The 24,446-nt window shown below is 47.0% G+C and overlaps 1 protein-coding gene across 3 annotated transcripts in view; it reads right to left on the bottom strand.

The window, feature by feature from the left end:
* PLRG1 (pleiotropic regulator 1) overlaps window positions 1-24,446 on the bottom strand; it is a 427,106-nt gene that overhangs the window by 165,699 nt on the left and 236,961 nt on the right. For all 3 annotated transcript variants that reach the window (XM_069631306.1, XM_069631305.1, XM_069631307.1), the window contains one exon: window positions 6,652-6,754. In XM_069631306.1, coding sequence (XP_069487407.1) covers window positions 6,652-6,754 — 103 coding nt within the window. The remainder of the gene's footprint in view (window positions 1-6,651; window positions 6,755-24,446) is intronic.

The following is a 24,446-nucleotide window of genomic DNA, read 5'->3' on the forward strand; positions in this document are numbered from 1 at the left end:
CCTAAAGATGTAGGAGGGTCTAAGGGACCGACAATATCAATTCCTACCCTCTCAAAAGGAACTCCCACCACTGGGAGAGGCACCAAAACGTGGCACATTCTTGGCTCCATTCTTGCCAGATGTCCGACAAGTGTGACAGCTCCTACGCAATGCATCTACATCAGACCCCAATTTAGGCCAGTAGAAATAAAGAGAAAGCCTTTCCTTGGTCTTCTTAAAGCTTAAGTGACCGGCCAAAGGAATCTCATGGGCTAACTGTAGGAACTGTTGTCTTATCTCCTGAGGCACTACAAGTCTTCTGTAGTCCCCTGGGATAGACTCACTGTAGAAGAGGCCATCTTCCCAGTACAACCTGTGCTTCCCTGGCTCTTGCCCTTCCAGCTGGGAAGCTGGATGTTGGCAAAGTCCTTAAAGAGTAGGACACTCTGTGACCTCTGCTGAAGTCTGCCCTACAGGGGCCACCTTCGGTCAGTAACGACTGCAGCTCAGGATGGTCTTTAGGATCCAGATCTCCAACATGGGGAATGTCTTCTCCCAGCTCTGTGTCATCGGTACCTGATTCAACCTCTTCTGGTTGGACCTCACACTCAGCCTCAGCTGGTGGAGTAATCACAGTGTGACTTTGGACTGTCCTCTCGGGGATGTCCCAGTTTGATGCACAGGAGTGCTATCTTTCTCGTTTCCTGAGACCTCTGGTTTCACCTTTGTCTCTTTCTTCCTGGAAATAGAAGATCTCTCCCTGTGGATTGGGTGTTATAGGCTCTTCTGTAACAACCCACTGAGAGTCAGTCAAAGCAAGCTCTCCGGCCTTCCTAGTCTGCTCCTGCTTCCTTTTACTGGGAGGCCTGGGGGTGCTTGATACAACTCCAAGAGTTTTTAAGTCATTCCCCAGCCGGACTCTCCCAGGCACCTCACTTTGTACTCCTACAGTCATATTGTTGCACTGGATGAGAGATGGTAGTTTTGGAACCATCTGGATAGGGCCTCCAGCTAGCTTAGTGGGGCCTTTGGGTGCCTTAGCAACATCCACAGGTTTGAAAAAGGTTTCATCCACCACTGTGATGCTGGCCCCAGTGTCTCTAGTGGCAGGGGTCTCCTGACCATTTACAAGTACACTGTTCTTGTAGTATTCTTTTGTGTTATCTGGTATAGAGTTATACACATCTATATTCTGCTCTTCCCACAGACCCAAGGACACCAAAGAAACACTGGCAGAGACTCTAATGGGGTTTTCAGCCAATAGTTGAAAGTTTCCACTTGCCATATGCATATCTCCCTAAGGGATGAAGGCTAAGGAGGCAGTGTGGAACCCTTAAGGTTTACACCCTTGCATCTGGGATACCGTTTCACATGGTCAGTTGACCCACAAGCATAACATTATCTAAATGTTTTGACAAATTGGGGGGGGGGGGGGGGGGGGGGCTTCTGCTGACCTCCCTCTGGTTTGGCACCAGAGGTTTCACTAGACTGACCCGGTTTCCCAAATGGTTTACCCTTCTTATGTTTGTGGCCCTCTTTTGGATGGGAGGTTTTAGAATTCTCTTTGTCATCTTTCTTGTGCTGCTTCGACTCATCCTATTTGTGAGTGGCTCCAGAATCCTTGTGAGTAGCCCCGTTGGCAACCCACAAGTCAGCAGCTTTTGTAGTTTCTTGGGATCAATCTCTTTTGAGTCAGCCAAGTGCTGTCTCAGCTCAGGAGAGCAGGCATCAAAAATAGATTCCAACAAAAACAGATTTCTCATTCCTTCAAAGGAGTTCACTCTGTAACCCTTAACCCAACCATCTAAGTTTTTCAAACATTCACACACCGAGGTAGACCAAGGGGAACCATCAGTCTTTTTGAGGGTCCTAAACCTCTTAAGGTGAGAAGGAGTTTTCCCAAATCTAGCTATCAAAACTAGCTTCCCATTTTCATACTCCAATCTTTCAAGTTCCCCCACCTCCATTAAAGCATCAGTTACAACCTGGGGGAGCCTAGACAAAAGCCAAGGAATCGACTGATTCCCTGTGAAACCCTGAATCGCATAGTTATATTCAAAAGCACCCAACCAATCCAAAATATCAAGTTTCACGTCATAAATACTCACTGCTTCTTTAGGCATGTGAGGTCTCTTTGGACTGGAAGACCTAGAATACTCTGGGATAGAAACATTTTCAAGAGACAATTTCTTCATTTCAAGAGCATGTTGAATTTCCATTTCCCTTAGTTTGATATCCTGATGGTTGGTTTCAGCTTGGATTTGTAATCTTTTGAACGCTAAATCAAGTCTCACTTTCTCAAGAGACACAAATTCTGGACTCTGTGTTGGACCTTGTGGCTAAAGGTTGAGGCATAAGGTAAAGAGGTAAAGGGGGCTATCTTCCTCAGATTCCTCTGACTCTTCAACAATATTAGAGTTAGACTCTGAATTATCATCCTCATTATCATTTTCCATATTTCCTGGGTTAGTAGGTGTGACATTTTTGATTATTCAACAATCTTGCAATTAGTTCATTTTTCTTTCCTTTAAAAAGGGAAATTCCTGATTTTACACATTTCTTTCACTTGCTCTACTGTTAAAATGATCAGGGCTTCCTGCCTGAATATCTGGCATATTACAATTGCTTTTCTACTGGAGCTTAGCCATGAAGAGTTTTAGTGGAACAAAAGCAAAGAAAATTCTTATTGTAACAACTCTACAATGTAAGCTCACCGCCTGCCACCAGAGTTATGGAAAGTTTGCATGCAGTACCCTTTGGGTGCACTACACCCAACCTTTGGTATAAGCATGAACTACATAGTTTTGGTAGTGTGCTGAGCAGCCAGGCTTATCTCAAGAGGGGTCAATGTGAGCTGTAGGGGAGTTACACAGAGATTCACAGTGACAAGTATTCAAATACACATTTACACACAAGGTTTCTTGAATAAACAATTATTCATTTATCAGTCAGAGTAAGCCTTCTTCAGAAGGAAGCAATATAAAAGTAACACTCAAACTTCAAAACACACACTCTTAATATTCTAAAATCAGTGAAGACACTTTTGGGATGGCCCACAGACGCAACCTACACCCTCACGTGACTTCAATAGCTAGGGTGCTGGGGACATGAATATCTTACTGTTTGCATTTAGAATACTGTTCGAAGTTGGTAAAAGGAAAAGGTTATTAGGACAAACAAGAGATCACAAATATTTTTAAGCAGGCAAATACTTTTGGATACCCACTGCAGAGTCAACAGGCTAGGCCAAAGTCAATGGGCGAAAGTCTTATATAGGATGAAGCACCTCTGGTAGGCAAGTACAAAAGTCTTTGCACAGCTTTGAAGAAAAGAAGAATCAAATGTAGGCCCACAAGCCGATTAGACTTGTGAGTAGTAGAAGATGCAAGCAACTCTACAATAAGAGGTAAGTTCTCTCAGAATTTACAGTACCTTTGTAATGAAGAAAAAGTGCAGCAGATGACTTCTGTTCCTGTGCAGCTCTGCAGATCTCTCTGTTCCTGGGCCTCAGTTATAGGGACAAGAGGGAGGACTCCTGGGGACTCTTGCACTGCAATGGGACGGTCACCGCTCGCAAACGGCAAGCTTTCCAACAAGTGGCACTTGTGTTTCAGCTCCTCGTGACTACCACAAATAGCAACACTGCGGTTCCTGGCTGTCGAGATGGACTTTCCTTGCTTCTAGCATCCCACACTCTCTTGAGGGGGCTCAGGCTCAGTCAGTCAGTCCTGCTTCCTGGAGATCTTGGACAACTTAAAAGCAATGCACACAATCTGGTGTTCCTCTCCCTTGCAATACGGTTTCCAGCAGCAACTCTGGAAATTCAACCAGCTCAGAGAACGAGGTCTACGTGGCTTACTTTGGAGTTGATTGGTCCCACCAACTAAAGGGGAGAATTTGTCCTTGCAGGGGCTTTTCTATCGATACAAATTTGGAGTTTCAGCACAGCAGCAGGGCTTCACCGGGCAAACCAACAGTCCAGGAGTTGCAGCAGGCATCCTCTTCAAGTTCTTCTCCGTTCCTTCGTCCAGTAGTCGACTCTGCCTTCCAAGCCAAAAGCCTTGCCTTTTATTCAGTTATCTCCCATTCATTCCAGCCTAGCAGTCAGTCACCCAGCAGGGTGGCTGGCCTTGCCGGACAGTCAGCTGGCCAATGACCACAGAGTGCATCTGGGTCTCCTAGGAGACTAAGCACAGGGAGTGTCGGGCACTTACCTCCCTTCCTGCCCACCCCAGACACCCTGGAGCCAGAGGCGGGCTTCACTCGTGAATCCTGCCAAAGGCAAAGCAAACAATGGGATCAAACCTGGTTTGGCGTGCAGAGTAAATCTCAAGAAGTACCTTTTCACAAAGAAAAGGTGGAAAAAAAAACACCCGGGCCATTTTGACAAAAATGGCACCCTTGGGCGCTTCACTGCAGACGCAAAGGCAGCCCGCTGTAAAGGCACACCACGGTAGTTAAAACGAAACCACTGCCACCAGCCATTCAGTGAGGAAAGGGTAACATAAAAATGTTACATGAGAAGCTAGAAAAAAGGGGATATTTGGTAACCCGTCCAGCACCCTATTGTAAGATGGTGTGTGCTGGGTCTAGAAAGTTACAAAATGTAAGTAAAGTCAATATCCTTTCACTGCTCTTGGAAACAGTTTAACCAAGAGAAGGTATTTAAACATTTGGGAAATCTGAGGGACTTCCCTGTGCCACTGCACTGAAGGTGCTGTGTGTCACAATGTAAAGATGATTGTCAGACTCCAAAGTCAAAAGAAATACAGTGTTCAAATTAATGAAAAATATGAGAGAGTGGGAAAAAGGTCTTACTCTCTCCAGGATAGAAATTAAAAGTCCTAAAGTCCAGCAAAAAGAGCTGGGAGTCTAAGGAAGAAGGGAATTAGCACATTTGAGAATTCTCCCTAAAACCTCAGAGAAGCTCCGGACGGAACAACTTCTCCCCTTGGGTTAGTGGAACCAACTAACCCTGAGACCAACTCCACTGGACCACCATCTCCGACTTGCTGTGCCTCTCCGTCACTTCGGAAGCCCAATGCCAGTGGTCGAGTGTCTGTAGTAGAGTGCAACGTCTGCCGTGGAACAAATCCGGCTAGAAGCTCCAGGAGACTCCCAAGGACCATTCAGAAGCAGGACCTCCAGATCCGGTCTCCCCTCACCAGAGTGCAGGGCCGAGGGAGCCAAGAGAGCCCAACTGCTATCCAAGATCCGGAACGGTGCAGTTTGCTAAACGCTGAAACCACTAAGTTCCCTTCCCCTTGCACTTTTCCCCCTCCCCCACCCCTGTGCGATCTGAATGACATAGTAGGATCGTTGTCTGTCTCCCCTTGTTCCTCCCCTCCCTGCCTCGTCGCGCCTTGAAACACCTGTGTATAGGCGCGTTACAAATGCCATATCATATCAAGTGCCACTGAAAAGAGCCTGTAGCTGTCGACGATCTCCCAAGTAGCGCCGCAGGAGCCCTCCAGATGTCCTCCCTCTTGTTGCCACGTCCGAGGCTCAGGCACAAGGGTCTGCACCGCTGTAGCAAGACAGAATCCAGCTGGACCACGCTTCTTCAAACCAGAGGTACCGTTTAGGCTTGGGGTACTTCGCTTATTGCCTTTTAGCCACCCTCTTCTCAGTTGGGAATTGCATTGGCTTACCCTTTTTAGAGTTGATTTCAACTCTTCTCACAGGTCTAACAGCGTGTGACCCTACAAGTGATCTTTCTAAAGACTCTCTAACTTTGTGCAAGACTTTGATATAAGATGTGTATCAGATCCATGGACTGTGTCCCAAATGTCTTTGGTTGTCCTGGCACCCTGAAGACTAATCTAGTCCATTGACTTTGATACTGTGTGTCCCACATAGTTGGTAGCTTGATGTTTAATGTTACTGCTGGGAAAGGCTTACTCTTATTTAGATTTCATTGGAAGATTGTTGTCCCCACATATACGGAGAAACTGTTTAACCTTTTTACTTCCCTAACCTTTCCCTTCTGCAACCTCAGAATCTGCAAAGTATAAAAGTGTGATATATAAATGCCATTACTGTCCTTGAAGTTGCCTCCGGGTGTAGGGATTGTGTAAGAAGCATATCCAAAGATTATCCACCAACTTGTTCTGAAAAGTAATGTTAAAGTAGATTTGCATTGTTACAACAAATTGCCTTTTTAAAGAAAGCTTATTTAAAAATGGATGTTACTTAAATAACTATTTATAACTGAAAATGTGAGTGCAAGTGTTACTTGGCTGCTTCTATTTACGGATTTCATTTGCACAGCTCTACAGCACAGATTTACCCCTCTTGAGATAGGCATGGCTGCTGAGTCACACTACCAACTTGTTTAGTACAGACCTATACCAAAAGGTGGGTAACCTAAAACCAAAGCAGTTTAAGTGTGACTGCACCAATTTTTACCTAACATGCATTTGTTGCTTATTGTGAACCCCAGTTATCCTAGGTTAGAGTGTGCTCCCTTAGCTTTGGTTAGGCAGGGAATTTCTCCTCAGTAGAGACAGTGAGACATTCTGAACATCTTTATTTTAAGAATAAAAAATGGCATATGCTGAAAAATCAACAAACAGTGGTCCGCCTCGCATTACTGCTTTCTTGTAGCTTCTGGAATGCCAGGCAGAAATGACTGTGATGTGTACTGTACAACATGAAACACAAATTACTCACCTGTTATGATTTGAGGTTCTGCTGCCTGACATTTAACAGTTGCCACTGCATTTGTGTGTCCTTGCAAGGTATGCACTCCCGCTTTTGTCCTCACATCCCAAATCTAATACAGAACAGTAAATTCAGGAAATTACTTGAAGAAAAATAATCCAAAGATAGATGAAATACCTTTATGCACTACTACAACTCAACAAGTTACCAGGTGTAAAATACAAAAGTTCATCAGGATTTATTTATATCATGCATTATTTTGTTTATATAACAGCATTAATCATCAGTAGCACCTTAGAGCAATGGGCAATATACACACCTGAAACTTTACAAAGTAACATGAACATACCAGATGCCTGTTGGGTAAGATTTTCATAGCAATGAAAAATCGTCCTGACCTGTGTCAACCCCGGAACGTTTAGCTTTTACTGGTGGATTCTTTTTCCTTGTACTACTGCGAGTGGGAAAGTTTTTGCACACTCACAGAATCTTATACTCTTTTTTTGGGTGTCATTTTTTTAAGACTCTCGATAGTGGTTTTTAAAAGTTTCCTCTGACAACTTTTTGCCAAGAAGTGCCTATTGTTGCTGGATTGCCCTATGGGCTCCACTTTTAACTTTCTCTGGCTAACCTTGTGAGCATGCACTACAGTTCCCAAAAGTAGAAAGGATATTTGGATCCATTTTACATTAGGTGAGACCAGCACCCCCCACCCTATGTGGAGTGCTGGGGAGATACCTTTTAGAATGGGAATGGGTATACATGGTAACGTTTATGTTACCAGGACAAACTTACCTTAAATGGCTGGTGGCAGTAAAACTTTTTACTGATTTGGCGCACCTTTACCGGGGCCGGTTTCCATTGCTTACCAACATGGACCGGTCTTTTTTCGCCATTTTAGCGTTACTTGTCCCTTGTTTCTTCCCCTGACCTCCAGGGTGGGAAATTCCTTGGTTTGATTTTCATCTTCGGTGGGAGTCCTGTGGAAACCCCGCCCAGGCTCCAGAGTCTCCGTGAAGGCAGGAAGCGAGGGAGGAGTCCAAAACCCTGCACCCTCTTGTCTTCCAGCCGGAGTGCGAGAAACCAGTTCAAATTGGGAGGCTGGCTTTCCTGAAAGGATTACCAACACCCTCCACCCCCCATGTTGTAAGGCAGTTTGATTGGCGGGGTTCCTGCATAAAAGTCTGATACTGGAAGCTGAAGAGGTAATCGACCACTGGAACCAAAAACGAAGATAACACATGGCTCAGACGATCTCCAGCGTCCAGAGAGCCTGATGTCACCCTTCCTTCCAATCGACCTGGGGACTCGGAAGACGACACCGACCCAGAGCCTGGTGAGACCAAATAGACTCAAGACCACCTGCATTTTGAGCCATCCCACGCCATGCTGCGACCTTGCAGGGCTGCAATACGCCAATGCCCTGGGACCTTGAGCCACTGTACGGTCTTCCGAATCATGCTGAAACTTTGTGGGCATCCTGCTAGACCAGAGATGTGAATCGAGTCCGAACAGCCGCCTCAAAAGAATGCTGGACCTTGCAAACAACAGGAATCCGAAAAGCGATATTCCGTCTTCTTCTGTGCTCCTGAAAAGGTGCCAAATCCACAGAACCGTGCCCAGCCACGAAGAAGCCCTTGCCTGAAGCCTTCTGTGTCGATCTCTGCTGAAAAAGCCCATCCAGGGTCCTGTCTTCTGTCCTCCTGACAAGGAATGCAGTGCCTGGGTTTTTGGATGCAGATCCTGAAGTCCCTCCTTTGGCATCCTTTTCTTATGTGCCGAGTAGTCCATGTGAAGAACATCTGGTTTAGAGCCTTCTCTGCGATTCCTGCTGCAAAAATCCTTCCAGAGTCGTTGCTTCAATCTTCTTGATAAAGCAATTCAACCACTGGGTTTCTGGCTGCATCTCCTGAAGTCTTCTTGCTGGAACTCTTCTTCACTGATGAAGCACTCTGCTGGCTTGGGTATTTACTTGCCTTAAGCTCGAGTGATTCTTGTGTGCATCCTTGGGGTGCTGCTGTGCTGAGGAGGCCACCCGTACAGTTGATCCTGGTCCACTACTGGAATCCGCCTAGGGTGTCTTCTTTGAAGCCCCTCGACCCTCATCCAACTATGAAAGTTAACTACCTACTTGTTTGCCCAGTCTTCCCCTGGAACTCTGACTTTACCTGCAACTGAGCCTTATCTCACCCTGCCTACTGCTGGCTCCTAGACCACTACTCCCTCTTTTGCCTCTGATAGAACTCATGTACTAGAATTGGGAAGGGATGGATAAATTAAGGGGTCTGCCATGAAAAGTAAAACATGTGTTGAAGTGTGCTTACTTGTAACAGAGTTAGTTGGTAACTTCAAACTCAGAGGAAATATTTACAAAATGTTATTACTTACCTTAGCTATGTTCTGCCATGTTGAAAAGTATGTATAGGATTTACTTACTCTGAATAAGCTGTGTGCCTTCTTAAATAGGTAATCTCCAAGTCTTGCTTTCCTTAGAAACTGACTCGCCATTCTAACTGAAAGTAGACTGAAGGTTAAGTTACTCACCTGTGAATAGGGTTCCCCTCTTCCCAAGAGTAATGCTGTTGGTTTCACTTTATTATTATTCCGGTTAGGATAATTGTATGAGTGTCCCAATTGAGTCTTGCTTCACCTGACTTGCTGTTACCTGTACAGAATAAGCTCCTTACAAAAGTATAGAAGTTTCACTTACCTTGAGTTAGCTGTGTGCCAATCTAAAATAGGTTACAAAGTTCTTGCTCGTCTTAGTCAGTGAGTCATGTTAGGACAGTTTTTATGAAGTCCAATAAGGGCGTAGTAAAAGCATTCGACTGAGACAGTACAAGACTCCCCTTTTAGTAGAAGGCTGTACCACCGGAGTTCATGGTAGTGTAGACAGAGCAGACAGGCTTATCTTAGGAGGGAGAGAGGGCTCTGGAATCAGTACAAAGAAATTGTAGAATACTTATGGCCCAAAGAACACTATGTATAGGAAAAAATAAAATAAATGGTTTATTTAAATACAAGTAGGCCCAGATAAATCTTGGGGGTAATCAGTACTATTACGGATCATATGACATGCATTACTTACCATAATAGCATTTCTGATGATTGTATCTGCTTAGATTCACATGCTGTGCATATGGTCCGACATCCAGTGGTAACCACAGAGTATTGCATCTGGTCTTTCGGGAACCGAAAGGGGACATCGGCATAGGCGCGGCTGTAACACAATTCCTATTGTGACGTGTAGTGTAGTGTACCCGAAATCCCCGACGCGCCAAGGTCCCTCCGATTGTATTGTTTCTTCCATGAGGGAGCCCAAGGCTATTGTGAGTGAGTACATGAAGAAGAGAGAATTAGTAAGACGCCTATGTTCCTTCCGCCCCGAGGGGGGAGGTACGGAGGGTGCATGTGAATCCAAGCAGATACAATCCTCAGAAATGCTATTACGGTAAGTAATGCATGACTTCTGATGCTTGTTAATCTGCTTAGAATCACAAGCTGTGCATAGACTAGCGAGCAGTATCCAGAGTTGGAGGTGGGCTGTGAGAAGGAACAGCAGAGAAAAGATGTCCTAGTACTGCTTTTCCCAACTGAGAATCAGACCTAGAATGAGTTTCTAGGCAATAGTGTTTTGTAAAGGTGTGTACAGAACTCCAGGTTGCCACTTTGCAAATGGACTCAAGGAGAACATTTACAATGAATGCTATGGATGCCCCAGTGCCCCGAGTAGACTGTGCTCTAGGCTTGAAGGGCAGTTCTCTCTTACAAGAGAGAAACAGTGTGATGCATTTGACAATCCACCTTGAGAAAGCCGATTTAGAGACAGGATCCCCTTTCTCTACCAGCTGCCACTGAAACGAAAAATTGGTTTGTTTTCCTCAGTGATTTAGTTCTTTCAAGGTAGAACATGACTGCCCTGCGCACATCTAGTGTGTATAGGCTTCTTTCGGCCATGCTAGTGGGATTCTGGAAAAAAGTAAGTAGTTCAATCTATTGGTTCACATGGAACTTCGAGATGAATTTAGGCGCAAATCTGCGGTGAGTGCTACTGTAACAAAGGGGTCTAGAACAGAAAGAGCCTGTAGTTCGCTAACCCTTCTAATAGAAGTGATAGCCACTAGGAAGGCTGTTTTTTAAGGCAGGTCCTTTAGACTTGCTTTATACATTGGCTCAAAGGGAGGTCCCATGAGCCTGGTCAAAATCACATTTAGGTCCCACCCAAAGGGCTGGGTGAGAAATGGGAGGATGAATCCTCTTAAGACCTTCCATCAAGGCCTTAATCACTGGCATCTTCCACCACAACACCTTTTGTTGTGATGTGGTCTAGGCTGAGAGGGCAGCCAGATGAATCTTTAGGGAACTGAAGACCAACCCAGTGTCTAATAGATGGGTAACGTACAGCACAATGTATGTGTGTAAGCAATCAATGGCACTGAGGCCCTTGGCATTACACCGGATGACAAAACGTTTCCATTTGCTGGCATAGCAATAATGTGTGGTCGGTTTTCTAGCTTCCCCGAGTATGTCCATGCACCTCAGGCTGCTAAATTCAGAGTTTGTGGGCATGGGTGTAGGGTCTCCCCCCTGTCCCGAGACAAAATGTTGTACAAGCAGGGCAGTTTCACTGGTGGAGAGAGGGACATTTCCATCAGATGAGCGAACCAGGGTTGGCGGGCCCACATGGGGGCCACCATTATCATGGTAACTGGTTCCTGGTGCATCTTGTGCACTATCTTGTTGAGAAGGGGAGTCAGGGGTGGGGAAATTTCCCTGACCATGTTATCCAGAGACCGTTCCCCTTGGAGCGGTTCTGGGTTACCTGCAGGCACAGTTTTGACATTGGGCTTTCTCCTGAGTTGCGAACAGGTCGATCTCTGGAAAGCTCCATTCTGCGAAGACGTTGGACACAATGTCTTCGTGCAGACGCCATTCGTATTCTTCGGACAGAGGAAAATCTCTGCTGAGCACGTCTGCCAGAAATTGAGTTCCCCTGGAACATGTTGGAACAACAGAAACATCTTGTGTTTGAGGGCCCATATCCAATTGTTTGGGACAGCTTGGATAGCCCTGGAGAGTGTGTGCCCTCCTGTTTGTTCAGGTAATACATGGCTGTAGTGCCGTCCATTAGAATCTGCACTGTCTTCCCTTGTAGTTGCATCTGAAAAGCCTTTAGTGCCTTTAACACTGCTAATAATTCCAGTAAATTTACATGGTTGGACGCTACCTGAGGGGACCACACTCCATGTGCTGTCTGCTGAAGCAGGCGAGGGCCCCCCCATGAGAGATGCGTCTTTTGTGAGTGGCTTCCACTGCAGGGGTGGTGAAGGTCTTCCCCTTCAAGAAGTTCTCTTGACTACCACTGCAGCCTTTCCGAAGAGGTTAGCTTCTTCAATCAGTTTATTGATGAGCGAGGCCTGTGTTTCGGGCTGAAACCCTGCGGTACGCAGCCAAGCGTGCCTTTTGAGTAAGGTTCCTTGGGCCAGGGACCTTCCTGCTGTTTCAGCCGTGTCCAGAGTGTTCTTTATTACATTCTGGTTCAACAGCCTTCCCTCGGCCACAATAGCAAGAAGCATGGACTTGCCTGGTTCTGGGACCTCCTGGAGGCCTTCCTGAAGTAGGTTCCAACTCGCCAGCAGCGTAGTATTAGTTGCTATACGCATGGTATATGCGGCAGCCGAGGTGACTTGCTTGCCTAAGGCATACAGCCTCTTGGATTCCCTATCCGGAGGGGCCTCCCCCGTGGCAAGGGGTACTGCTGCCCGTTTCCGGGTGGTAGTCACTACCAGAGAATCGGGGGTGGCGTGCCCTAATGTATTGTGGGTCCGAAGGAGCTGGCCGAAATAACTTTTCAACTCTTGGGTTCACTGCTCGAGTTTGAGCTGGTGACACAAGAGAGGAAGCCAATCTTCTCTTAATAGAATTAAGAAGGGGAATGGCCTGGCTAGAGGGAGGTTTCTCCTTAAGAATATCCTCTACAAAGTCCTGCTCAGGCACTGCCTCTTGCGTAGAGATTTGAAAATGCTCAGCTGCCTTCTTTAACATGGTATTGAATGCCATCTGGTCATCTACATGCGAGGCCTGGTGAGCCAGGGTGGACGGAGGGGAATCAAGGCACTATACATCAGTGTCCTGATCTTATTTATTTATTCATATTTGTTAAGCACGCAACAGCCCGTAGGCATCGTGGCGCTAGTTACAGACAATGAGGAAAGCTTAGTTACAGTAGAGGCACAAATACAGTTTACACAAGTTTAAGAATACAGTACAATCATGTATACAATTTACACATGTTACAGAGTACAATGAGTTGGGATCAGTGGGAGTTGAAAAGTGATGTTTTCAAGTTTCTCCGAAAATCAGGGAGTGAGATTTCAGCTCTGAGAGGTGGGGAGCGAGTCCCATAGCTTGGGAGCTAAGTAAGGGAAACCTAGCCCTCATCCTTTAATAATAATGATTTGGCATTTATATAGCGCTACGAACCCTCAGGTATCTGAGCGCTGCTTATTATTACCCGCGGTGTGTGGTGCTCATTTATCGACCTCGGAAGGATGAAAGGCTGAGATTGGCCCCGCCGGGATTCGAACCTGCGTCAGCAGGTTCTGCACGGTGTCAAAGTGAGTGCTCTACTCGCTGTGCCACTTGACCGGCCTTTGGTTCTGTTGATGTGTGGGATAATGAGTCGATTAGTGTAGCGTGTTCTGATGGGTCGGGCTGAGGTGGATCTGGATAGTGTTTCTGACCAGTATGAGAGTGCTGTGAGGTTGATGTATTTGTGGGCGTAGTGAGGATTTTAAATGTGATGCGGTCCTTGACTAGGAGCCAGTGAGCCGACTGTCTTGCTTGAGAGAGGTGGTCTGTTCTTGGAATGCTTAATGCTGCTCTTCCTGCATTATTTTGAGCGACTTGGAGTTTGTTTAGGTTCTTTGTAGAGGTGCCTGCTAGGAGAGCATTACAGTAATCCAGTTTGGCACCTATGGTGGCTCTTGCTATTGAGAGGCTGTTGGACTTGGTTAGGAAGGGTTTTATGCCATTGATGAGTTTAGTGCTTAGGGCTGACGCTGAGGCAATAGCATTGACTTGCTTATCCATGGACAGCGTGGCGTCAATATGAAACCCTAGTGTTTTTACGGACGATAGAACGGGAATGATGGAGTTGAAGTCTGAGTAGAGGCTGTCAAGCTTGGATAGTGTGGACTTTTGACCGAGGAGAAGGATCTGTGTCTTGTCTCCATTAAGACAGAGGCCATTTTCATCCATCCAAGCTTGAATGGTGGCATAGATTTGTTGTAATGCTGCTGCGTCTGTGTCATGGGAGCCGGTTTAGGGTAGAAGTACTTGGGTATCGTCTGCATAGTTGGTATATGCAATCCCAAGAGCGTCAAGTTTATCAAAAAGGGGCTAAGTGAAGATGTTGTATAGTGTAGGAGCAGTGCATGAGCCTTGTGGGACACCGCAGTGAATGGTGGTCGGTGCTGCATTAGCTATGTTCGAGAAGACACATTGCTCGGCCTTCCAGGAAGGAAGCGATCCAGGAAGTTGCTTGAGTGGAGTATTGTGCTGCTTGCGTGAGTTGAGTAGTGAGTGTTTTGTGGTCTACCAGGTCGAAGGCAGCCTAGAGGTCTAGGAGGAGGGCAGGGTTGCCTTCATCCATAATTTGGGTCATTTGTTTTTTTTAGGTCTAATAAAGCAGTTTCTGTGCCGTGCCCTTTGCGGAACTCAGACTGTTTTTCCCAGAATAGAATTGGTCTCTAGGTATAGTTGAATTTGGCTGTGAGCCGCTTTGTCCAGTATTTTTAATAGAAACGGGACGATAGTTATAGGCCGGTAGTTGTTGGGTTGGGCAGGGCCCAGGGAGGGTTTTTTCAGGAGGGGTCGTACCCATGCCTCAGACTGGCAGGAATTATGCCTATTTTGAATGAAGAGTTGATAAACGCTGTGAGGAACGGGGCAAGGTCTTTAGCACAATCTTTTATGTTCTGGGGGGTGGGGAGGGGGGGGCATATGTCTCTCTTACATGTGGACGGTTTGAGGTGTTTTCGAAGGTCTATGACTTCAGGTTCAGTAATGTCCTTAAAAGAGAATTTGGGAAGATGGTGTTTTTTGTGATTGGGCGTGAGGTAGTTTATTCTGGCTTAGTAAGGCTTTGTGATGAACCAGGATTTTGTTTTGAAGGAGGTCCATTTTGTTCAGCATTGCAGCTTGAATGCTTGCGCACCAAGCTTCGTCCTTGATGATTTCATCAGTGCTGGTCGGGGTTGTGAGGAGTTCCTTAAAGATGGTGAATAGTTCTTTAGTTTGAGAGTTAGCATTTGTTATTTGTAGATTGAAAGCATTTGATTTGGCAGTGAAGACTGCTTGTTTGTACTGCAGAGTAGCTAATTTGAAATTGTCTTTGGAAGTGGCATTAGGGTTAGTTTGCCAGTTTTTTTTTTTTTACATCTGTCGTTTGTTGGATCACAGAGTTTGAAGCTCCTCTGTGAACCAAGAATTGGAGTGAAAGGACTTTTTCCTTCTTACATTCTAGTGGTGCTATAGAGTTTGCTGCCTTGGTGAGGGTGTCCCTAAAGATATCAGCTAGGATAGTGGGGTCTTGCGAGAAGGGCGGTGATAAGCATGGGATGTTGAGATAGGGACAGATGCTCTCTGTGGTGAGCATCTTGGAGCTTCTAGCTAGTGTTGGGGGGGGGACACGGAGTGGTGATTTTGGTACAAGAGGTTATGGGGATGGTGAATTGAATGCAGTTGTGGTCAGTCCATGGGTAGGCGAGGTTGGATGCGATGGCGGAGTTACCATTGTGGTCGGTGATCCAATCAAGGATGCGACCGTTAGAATGAGTGGGACTCTGAACTTTTTGGGTGAAACGTAGATCTGCGAGTTCTTTGGCAAGTGCAGTGGCAACTTTATTATGAGGGTCATTAAATCCTAGGTTTAAGTCTCCTAGAAGTAGCAATTGTGTGTTTTTTTTAAGGTTGTCATTCAGTAAGTGGATGATATGTCCCTGGAAGTCTCCAGAGAGTCCTGGTGGCCGATATAGAAGGTGGATATTGATTGAATTAGTGGGTGATAGGTGATAGTTTTGTCGATGAGATATCTACGTTAACCTCCCATACATGAGGGATTGGCCTAATGGATAGGGTTTCTTTGTAGATATAGGCCAACCCTCCTCCAGTCTTGGAGGTCCTGTCCTGTCTGAGGATGGTGTACCCTGGAGGTAAGGCCAAGGTGATCGAAGGGCCTGAGGCATCGTGTAGCCAGGTTTCCGTGATGCCTATAATATCTAAGTCTTGACTGAGTATGAGGTTGTTTATTTCTAATGCATGAGCGGGGGGGCAGCGAACATTTATCAGTGCGCATTTGAGGACCGGAGGTTGTGTGGTTTTGTATTGGCGCAGTCTGGCATTAGGGTGATAGGTCGGGGGTTTGATGGGGAAGGTGCGCTGTCAGGTTGTGTGCATCTTTCTTTGTGTGTGGTTAGGCTAGTGATGGGACGAGGCTGGTTGATTATAGTGCGGTTTCGTAATCTGGAATTTCTGCGATTAGTGGGCATGGAGAGGCTGCTAAGGTGTACTGGTATGGTGCGTGCTCTAAGTCTAGAGTATCTGAGCGAGCCGTTCGAATGGTGTGTTGGTGTGATCCATGCGTCTCCTTTAGTGTGAGAGGGTCGAATCATGTTCAGGTGGTGGGTGGCGAGGATGACTGTGGTGGTGTGTGGGGAGGGAGTAGGTGTATAGATGCGGTGTGGTGGTGGTGTTTTGGTGTGAGGTGTTAGTGACTGAGTGTAGTGCGAGAGCTGTGAAAATGAGGGTAAGAACGGCCACGTGTTGAGAAGGTAGAGCTGTCAGCTTCATGATGTGGGAGAATGAGAAGTGGGGATGGTGGTGGGGAGTGGTGCGATCTGTGTGGACTGGGTCTAGGGATATAGCTGAAATAGTAAGGGTTGCGCAGTATGTGCACAAGTTTGGTCATACAGATTTTTAAATCATAATTGCATGGCATGAGGCAGTGCTAAAACAGTTTGAAATCGCAGCTTAGGCACGCATGGAAGCCCTGCAGTGCATGGAAAAACGAATTATTGATAGCGACGTAGGCAGTGCATGAAAAACAAAATTACAAGGTAAAGGCATGCTTGGAAGCCGTGCAGCGAAAACAGATCATGAATACAAATTTAGTCTACAGTTTCATAAAGACAGACTGCATAGTACAGAATGCAGAGGTGGTAAAGGAATGCTGCAGGGAGGCAACCGGTAGTGAAGAAGAGTGAGCGGTCGTGAGATCCTGACAATGGGCAGGGTATAGGAGGTAAGGCGACGCGCTAGGTGCTCGAGTGCCTTGATATAGTCTTGTGGGTTGGCACGTTGGGGTTGGCGAAGTGGGGAACGGTGTGCGATAAGTTCTGCTATGGTGAATAGAGGGATATCGCTTTCATCAAATGTAGCGCTCGCAGTGTACAGCGTGAAGATGCTGTGGAGCTAAGTCTTATAAAGTGCGGTCAGTCTTACCTATTGGGGGGCACTTTTAACCAGCAGAGTTTCTGGCCCACGGCCCAGGCGGGTGCGGTCAGGCTCGTTCAGGCAGAGCCTTTTTCGTTTGCCTTTCTCGGGAGTTGGTTCTCACCTGCCAGTACCCTGTGATTGGCTAAGAGGGCTTGGATGGCCAATCGCATTACTCCAGGGCTTCTGAGGTGCAGAAGCAAGTTGAAATTTCGGCTGGGAAATTGATGGGGGAGCGTCTATGGGTCCGTCCCCACTTGCTGTGTTTCTTCCCAATTGTCCATGGCATCCGCCTGGTCCATAGAGACATCCGGTAGTGAAGAAGAGTGAGCGGTCGTGAGATCCTGACAATGGGCAGGGTATAGGAGGTAAGGCGACGCGCTAGGTGCTCGAGTGCCTTGATATAGTCTTGTGGGTTGGCACGTTGGGGTTGGCGAAGTGGGGAACGGTGTGCGATAAGTTCTGCTATGGTGAATAGAGGGATATCGCTTTCATCAAATGTAGCGCTCGCAGTGTACAGCGTGAAGATGCTGTGGAGCTAAGTCTTATAAAGTGCGGTCAGTCTTACCTATTGGGTGGCACTTTTAACCAGCAGAGTTTCTGGCCCACGGCCCAGGCGGGTGCGGTCAGGCTCGTTCAGGCAGAGCCTTTTTCGTTTGCCTTTCTCGGGAGTTGGTTCTCACCTGCCAGTACCCTGTGATTGGCTAAGAGGGCTTGGATGGCCAATCGCATTACTCCAGGGCTTCTGAGGTGCAGAAGCAAGTTGAAATTTCGGCTGGGAAATTGATGGGGGAGCGTCTATGGGTCCGTCCCCACTTGCTGTGTTTCTTCCCAATTGTCCATGGCATCCGCCTGGTCCATAGAGACATTTATAGTGAAGATGAAGAAACTTCCTTCCTACAGAATTATGATAAGTGTCCATCTGGACAATGTCTTCATGCTGGACAGGGACAGAAGGCTGATCTTGTAGATTCGCAGCAGTTTGAAGATTAGGCTCTCCACGAGATCTTTTCGGGGAAGGATGTTCAGAAAAACTAATAATTTTCAAGATGGTCCATACACCCTTCAAATTTCTCCCTTGTCGATTTAGAGGACCCAGAAGGGCCTGTGGGTGGAAAAGTGTCATCTTCTGCCCTTTGGCGCCGAAAATTGTCTTTTAGGGTGTTGGAAAGAGGCTCTTGACTGTCCTCATATTTATCGGGAGAATGGGGGTGCCATGGCGTACCCAAAGATTTGTCCACGACCTGCCACATGTTTGTCGGCGGAACAGGAGTAAGCCCAACAGCTGAAGTAATTCTCTTGATGCTGTCTTTGATTATCGCAGAATCGGTGTGATAATGGTTCCGAAGGTCTATCGGGAGATTTATTGCCTTCCACAGCGTTAGTGGGCCTAGCAAGCGTTTTTTTTCCGACTTGAGGCCTAGTTGTAATTTTTTGGGCCTACCGCGGCCTTCGGGAACGTCGTAGTGTCGGATTTCCGCGCATGTGAACCTGATTTAGGGGTAGAGCCCTTGTTTGTTTTGAAAAGCTCAGCTGCTGCGGATGCGGGGAAGGCTTTGGATCTGTACCATTCGACGAATCTGACGAAATTTTACGGGCTTGCTGGCACTTTCACCTTTTTCGACATACCCATCAAAATAGGTGTAAGGGTTGTGTTCTTAGTGAAATGCGATTGTACGCCGCTGTCGCTGGGTGTTGTCCCTGAAGCGAGACCAGAGTCGGGCCTTGAAGGGTCGGGGACGGGCGTGGCGAACCTAGAAGTGTCCACCTCGAGATCTATCGCATCCGCAATGGATGTTTCGTCATCAGAAGTACCTCTGTCACTTTCGGCAGGTGTGGCATTGGAGAAGGGGGCTCCAGCTGCGACATACCGATCTCGACCCACTGCTTTACACAGCGCTCCTTAAGGGTCTTAGGCCGAAGGAGTTTACAGGCCGCACACCGCTTCTCGTCATGATCTAAGGAAAGACAGGAGTTGCACGTCCTGTGTTCGTCCTTCCACGGGTATCTGACCCTACACTTAGGGCAGAACCTAAAACGAGTCCTTTCCATAGCAAAAGGGAAAGGTGACCAGACCTACAGGGAAAAGAGGGGGAAGAGGAAACATAACGGAAATATGGCCACCCCGACCCCACTCTCCCTACTGTAAAAGCCGGCCAGAAGGCCCGGCCGGCCAAATAGATGCTTCAGCCGAAATCCACCGCCGTAGACAAGTCCCCCGTAGTATTTGTATTTATTTATTTATATTGCGCACCTTGCCCAGAGGCTTGCGGGCGCATGTTTAGGAGGAAGTTACAAGTTACAGAAAGGAGGTTACAGGTTGCAGAAGGGGTGATAGAGTATACCGTTACAGGTGATATTAACATAGATAGTAACAACAAAGTAGCAGCACCCGGTTACAGGAGAAGGGTACAATCTGTGAGCAGTTACAAGTAGCAAGATAAGTATACATCAGATCCGTTTAAATTACAGCAGAATCGCCAGGCAGGCGAACCTAAACGCGTTAGGCAAATGTGAGAGCCGGAGTGACAATGTGCAGACAGCCGCGCAGAAACAAACACTAGCCGCTGAAGGATGCAGGGGTGGAAGGTGAGGTATCTTGTTCTCGTATCCAAAGTTTAGCTTTGGCTTTAAATTCGAGGCAGTGCGGAATGTTCCTTAAGGCATTAGGAAGTGAGTTCCAAAGCTTGGCAGCAAGGACCGGAAAACTCGACCCTCCCGCCGAGCGTAGTTTGAAGCTGGGGATGTCCAGTGTGTGAATCTGGGCGGATCTCAAGGGTCTAATGGCTGTGTGTTGCGAGAAGCGTGATACTAAATAAGCAGGAGCTGCATTGTTCTGAGCCTTGTGTGTGAGCACAAGTGATTTGAGTGATATGCGGTGGGAGATAGGTAACCATTGAATGTTGCGTCTAAAATTGGAAATGTGGTTCCGTCTAGGTATGTTGAGTGCTGCCCTTATGGCGTTGTTTTGCGTGACCTGGAGTTTGTCCAGATTTCTTTGGCTGGTCCCAAGGTAGAGGGCGTTACAATAGTCTATTTTGGACAGGATGAGGGTTCTCGCGAGGGTCAGGCAATTGTCCGGAGTCAGGAATGGTCTGCAGGCTGTGATCAATTTGCAGGTGTACGAGGATGCAGAAACAACTGCATTAGTTTGTCGAATGAGGGACAGTGTGGAATCGAGGTAAATTCCTAGAGTTTTGGTGACATTGGCCACTTTAATGTCATTCCCGTCAATAGTGAAGGATTTATAGTTGGTGTCGAGTTTCGAAAGTTTAGTTTGGGAGCCCAGGATGATTAACTCCATTTTTTCGTCGTTAAGGCAGAGCCCGTGATTAGCCATCCAGGTCTGGATGACAGTGTAGACTGTATTGAGAGATTTTGAGTCGGTTACAAAATCGCCCGTGATAGGGATGAGTATCTGGGTGTCATCCGCATAATTAGTGTAAGAGACACCCAGATAGTCAAGGATATCAAAGAGTGGTTTAGTAAACACATTGTAAAGTGTGGGAGATACACAGGATCCTTGAGGGACTCCACAAGGGACGTGGGATGGGTCAGCCGCTGCTAGTGGAGAGAAAACCCTCATGGTTCTGTTAGCAAGGAATGAGCTGATCCAAGAAGTAGCTGCGTCTGAGAAATGGGCGGCAATTTTGAGATGGTGACAGAGGATTTGGTGGTCGACCAAATCAAAGGCTGCTGAGAGATCAAGGAGGAGTAGGAGCGCCATTTTGCCCTTGTCTTTCAGGTCCTCGATTTGGGTTTTTAGATCTAGTAATGCTGTCTCAGTGCAATGCCTGGGACGGAAGCCAGATTGTCTCAACCCTAGTAGATTGTTGCGTTCGAGATACTCCTGGATTTGGAGATAGGCTGCGCGATCGAGGATTTTAAGCAGATAAGGCACGGTGGTGATGGGCCTGTAGTTTGAAGGGTTGCTAGGGTCCAGATTGGCTTTTTTAATTAAAGGTATGACCCAAGCATCCTTGAGGTTGTCAGGCACGGTACATGATTCAAAGGAGGCATTTATGAAGGAGGTAATAAATGGGGCGAGCTTAGGTGCGGCTTCCTTAATGATGACGGCGGGACAAGCATCACCTTGGCAGTTGGAAGGTTTTAGCTTAGTTATAATGTTTTCTACTTCCTTGATAGAAAGGGTAGAGAAGCTGAATGGTTTAAGATCTTGTTTAGGCGCCTGGATTTTATAATTCAAGGTGGCGCTGGTTGAGCCCGAGAGGTGGGTTTTTTTTGCATTGATTTTAGTTTGGAGAGTGGTAATTTTGTCTAGTAGAGCTTTTTGGATATTTGTGCACCATTCAGTGTCCGGGATACACTTATCGAGAGGAGCAATAGGGGACTCAAGTTCCTTGAGTATCTTAAAGAGTTCCTTGGTGTTAGAGCGGGCTTGAGTGATTCTTTTATTGTATGCTTCCTTTTTAGCCGAGAGGATAGCTTCTTTATAGGCAAGGGTGGCAGACGTAAGGTTGTTTTTGTTGGCTAGGGACGGGACACTTTTCCATAGGACATCGGCTTTTCTTTTTTCTTTGCGTAGGTCACGTAGCTGCGGTGTGAACCAGGAGTTCAAATGGGAGCGCGGTTTTTGTTTACGCAATTTGATGGGGGTGATAGTGTTGAGGGCTTTTATCATAACACGATTATAAGTGTCTACTAACACTGTGGGGTCAGAGCACGACTCAGAAGCCGCGTTCAACAAAGGGAGGATGAGTGGTAGAAGTTTCTCAACGGTGATGTCTTTTTTATTCCGTGTGAGCGTGGGTGGGGCGAGGTTTTGCGAGTCCTCAAGAGGGCTAGTGTTAATGGAGAAAGAAATTAAATGGTGGTCGGACCAAGCGCAGGAGGATACAGAGATATCATTGAGGGCGCAGTGCAAGTCGGCAACCCAACCAAGATTACGGCCCTTAATGTGGGTGGGCTCCATGATATGTTGTGTGAAGCCGAAATCAGACAGGACATTTGCTAAATCGGTGGCTTTGGCGTCATTCTTGTCCAGGTAACCCAGGTTGAAGTCACCCATGATCATAATTTGGGAGCTAGGCTTCGCACTAGATGCTAGGAAAGAGGAAATGTCTTCAACAAATGAAGATGTGGGGCCAGGAGGCCTATAAATGAGGTGGACTGTGGCTGTATGATTGGGGGAGATAGGCAGTTTAAGAGAAAGGGATTCAGCTGAGAGTACCTGAAGGCTATTTGCGGTTCTGATGTTGAGCGCGCTCTTAAATATGACGGCTAGGCCGCCGCCCTTAGTTTGATTAGTATCCCTGTCACATCTGATTATGGAGTAGTTGTCTGGGATGGCTAGTGTCAGAGAGGGACCAGAGGCCGCGTGCAGCCAAGTTTCCGTGACTGCAAGTAAGTCCAAGTTTTCTGAGACAATGAGATCAGCAATATCAAGGGCATGAGCTTGGATAGATCGTGCGTTGATCAGAGCACCTTTGAGTGTAACGTTGTCTTGTTGTTTAGGGGCCGTAGTGGCGTTGTCTTGTTGTGTGTCGGGGGTGGGTGTCGAAGGAAGATGTGGTTTGTGAGAGCTGGTGTTGCAGATGTTGTCTGGTACAGGGCTATTAGTGTGGTATGACCAGTGTGTGCATCTAGATGCTAGTTTTTGGTTCCTGATTGATAAGGCACAAGGTAGACTAGGTTGGGTGGCAACAGATGACGTAGCGTAGTGAGACTGTGTGCTGTCGTAGGCGGAGTTGTAGGCCAGAGATAAGGTTGAGCGTAAAGTAAGGTGGCTAGAGTGTGTGTCTGTGTTAATGGTTCCAACGTGTAAGTGCTGGGGTGCGAGGCGCAGCCGCAAACCAAGCCTCGAGTTTCTATTGAGAGTCGTGCAAGGGTAGGTATTGATAGTATCACGGCAGGTATGACTGAAGGGCTGGTGAGAGACATGAGGGGTAGGTGGGCTGGTTCTGGTATTCAGTCTAGTGTTTCTCTTAGCGGTAGTACAAGGTTGGTTAGGTATTGGTCTTGTGGCAAAGTGGCGTATCCAAAGTGCTGGATCGTCCAAGTACGGATTTGCAGGTGTCATGGTGCTGGGCCACGAGGAAGGGGTAGTGGTTACCATATATGAGCTAGAGAATGTGTCTTGATTAGAGTGAGGGTTGGGTTGGCTAGTCCAGTGTCTACTATATGTATACAATAGGTGGATGAGAGTCGATAGGCACCAATACATGATGGGTGGCGTCGCTAGTACTCAGGGTAATGGGTGTGGTCTGTTAGTGACCTGAGGCACAACACAGGTCGGTTCAATGTGGTCAGAGTGTAACCATAAGGATCAACACAGCAGTCAAAGTGGTCTGTGTGCGACTATAAGGCGCGACACAACAATCAAAGTGGTCTGTAGGCGGCCATAATGTGAAGCACAGTAGTCAATGTGGTCTATGGGCGACCATAAGGCACAACACAACACAATAGTCAATGTGGTCTGAGGGCGACCATAAGGCACAACACAATAGTCAATGTGGTCTGAGGGCGACCATAAGGCACAACACAATAGTCAATGTGGTCTGTAGGCGACCATAAGGCACAACACAATAGTCAATGTGGTCTGAGGGCGACCATAAGGCACAACACAATAGTCAATGTGGTCTGAGGGCGACCATAAGGCACAACACAATAGTCAATGTGGTCTGAGGGCGACCATAAGGCACAACACAATAGTCAATGTGGTCTGAGGGCGACCATAAGGCACAACACAATAGTCAATGTGGTCTGAGGGCGACCATGAGGCACAACACAATGGTCAGAGTGGTCTATAGCGACCAAAGGGCACAATGCGGTTAGTGTGGCACAACCATGGTGCATAAAACAGATCGGGTATGGACTAATTAACGACCAAATGACACAATACACATCAGTGGAGTCCGTAACCCTAAGGTACAAAACAAGGGTGCAGAGGAGCAGCATCTGGTGGGGTAGCGTTCAAAAGGTTCAGAGTCGTTCTATGATTATGAGTCTGGGGTGGTGGCACAAGCAAGCAGCAAAGGACTTGGCAAGTAGCAGGTCGTGACAATGTTTCGAGGGAGCTTTCTGGAGGGGTTGGCCGTCTGGTATGGAGGACTCGCCTGGTATGTTCTAGGAGCAGAAGGATTATGGACAGCATGCAGGCGCCTATCGCCTGTTGCGCTCTGTCAGCTCCGACAGCAGGGGAGCCTTCTTTCTCTACCTTACTTCTCTAGTCTTCATCGAAGTTGTACTTGCCGTCAAAATGACTTAAGGGGAAATAACCGACAAGTCGGTTAGGGATAAACAATGTCTCTTATGTAAGAGCTCTGCTATATATAAGGCGACCAGTTATC

The sequence above is a fragment of the Ambystoma mexicanum genome, chromosome 6q (assembly GCF_040938575.1).
Source record: "Ambystoma mexicanum isolate Mex_15411 chromosome 6q, UKY_AmexF1_1, whole genome shotgun sequence".
Classification (NCBI taxonomy): domain Eukaryota; kingdom Metazoa; phylum Chordata; class Amphibia; order Caudata; family Ambystomatidae; genus Ambystoma; species Ambystoma mexicanum.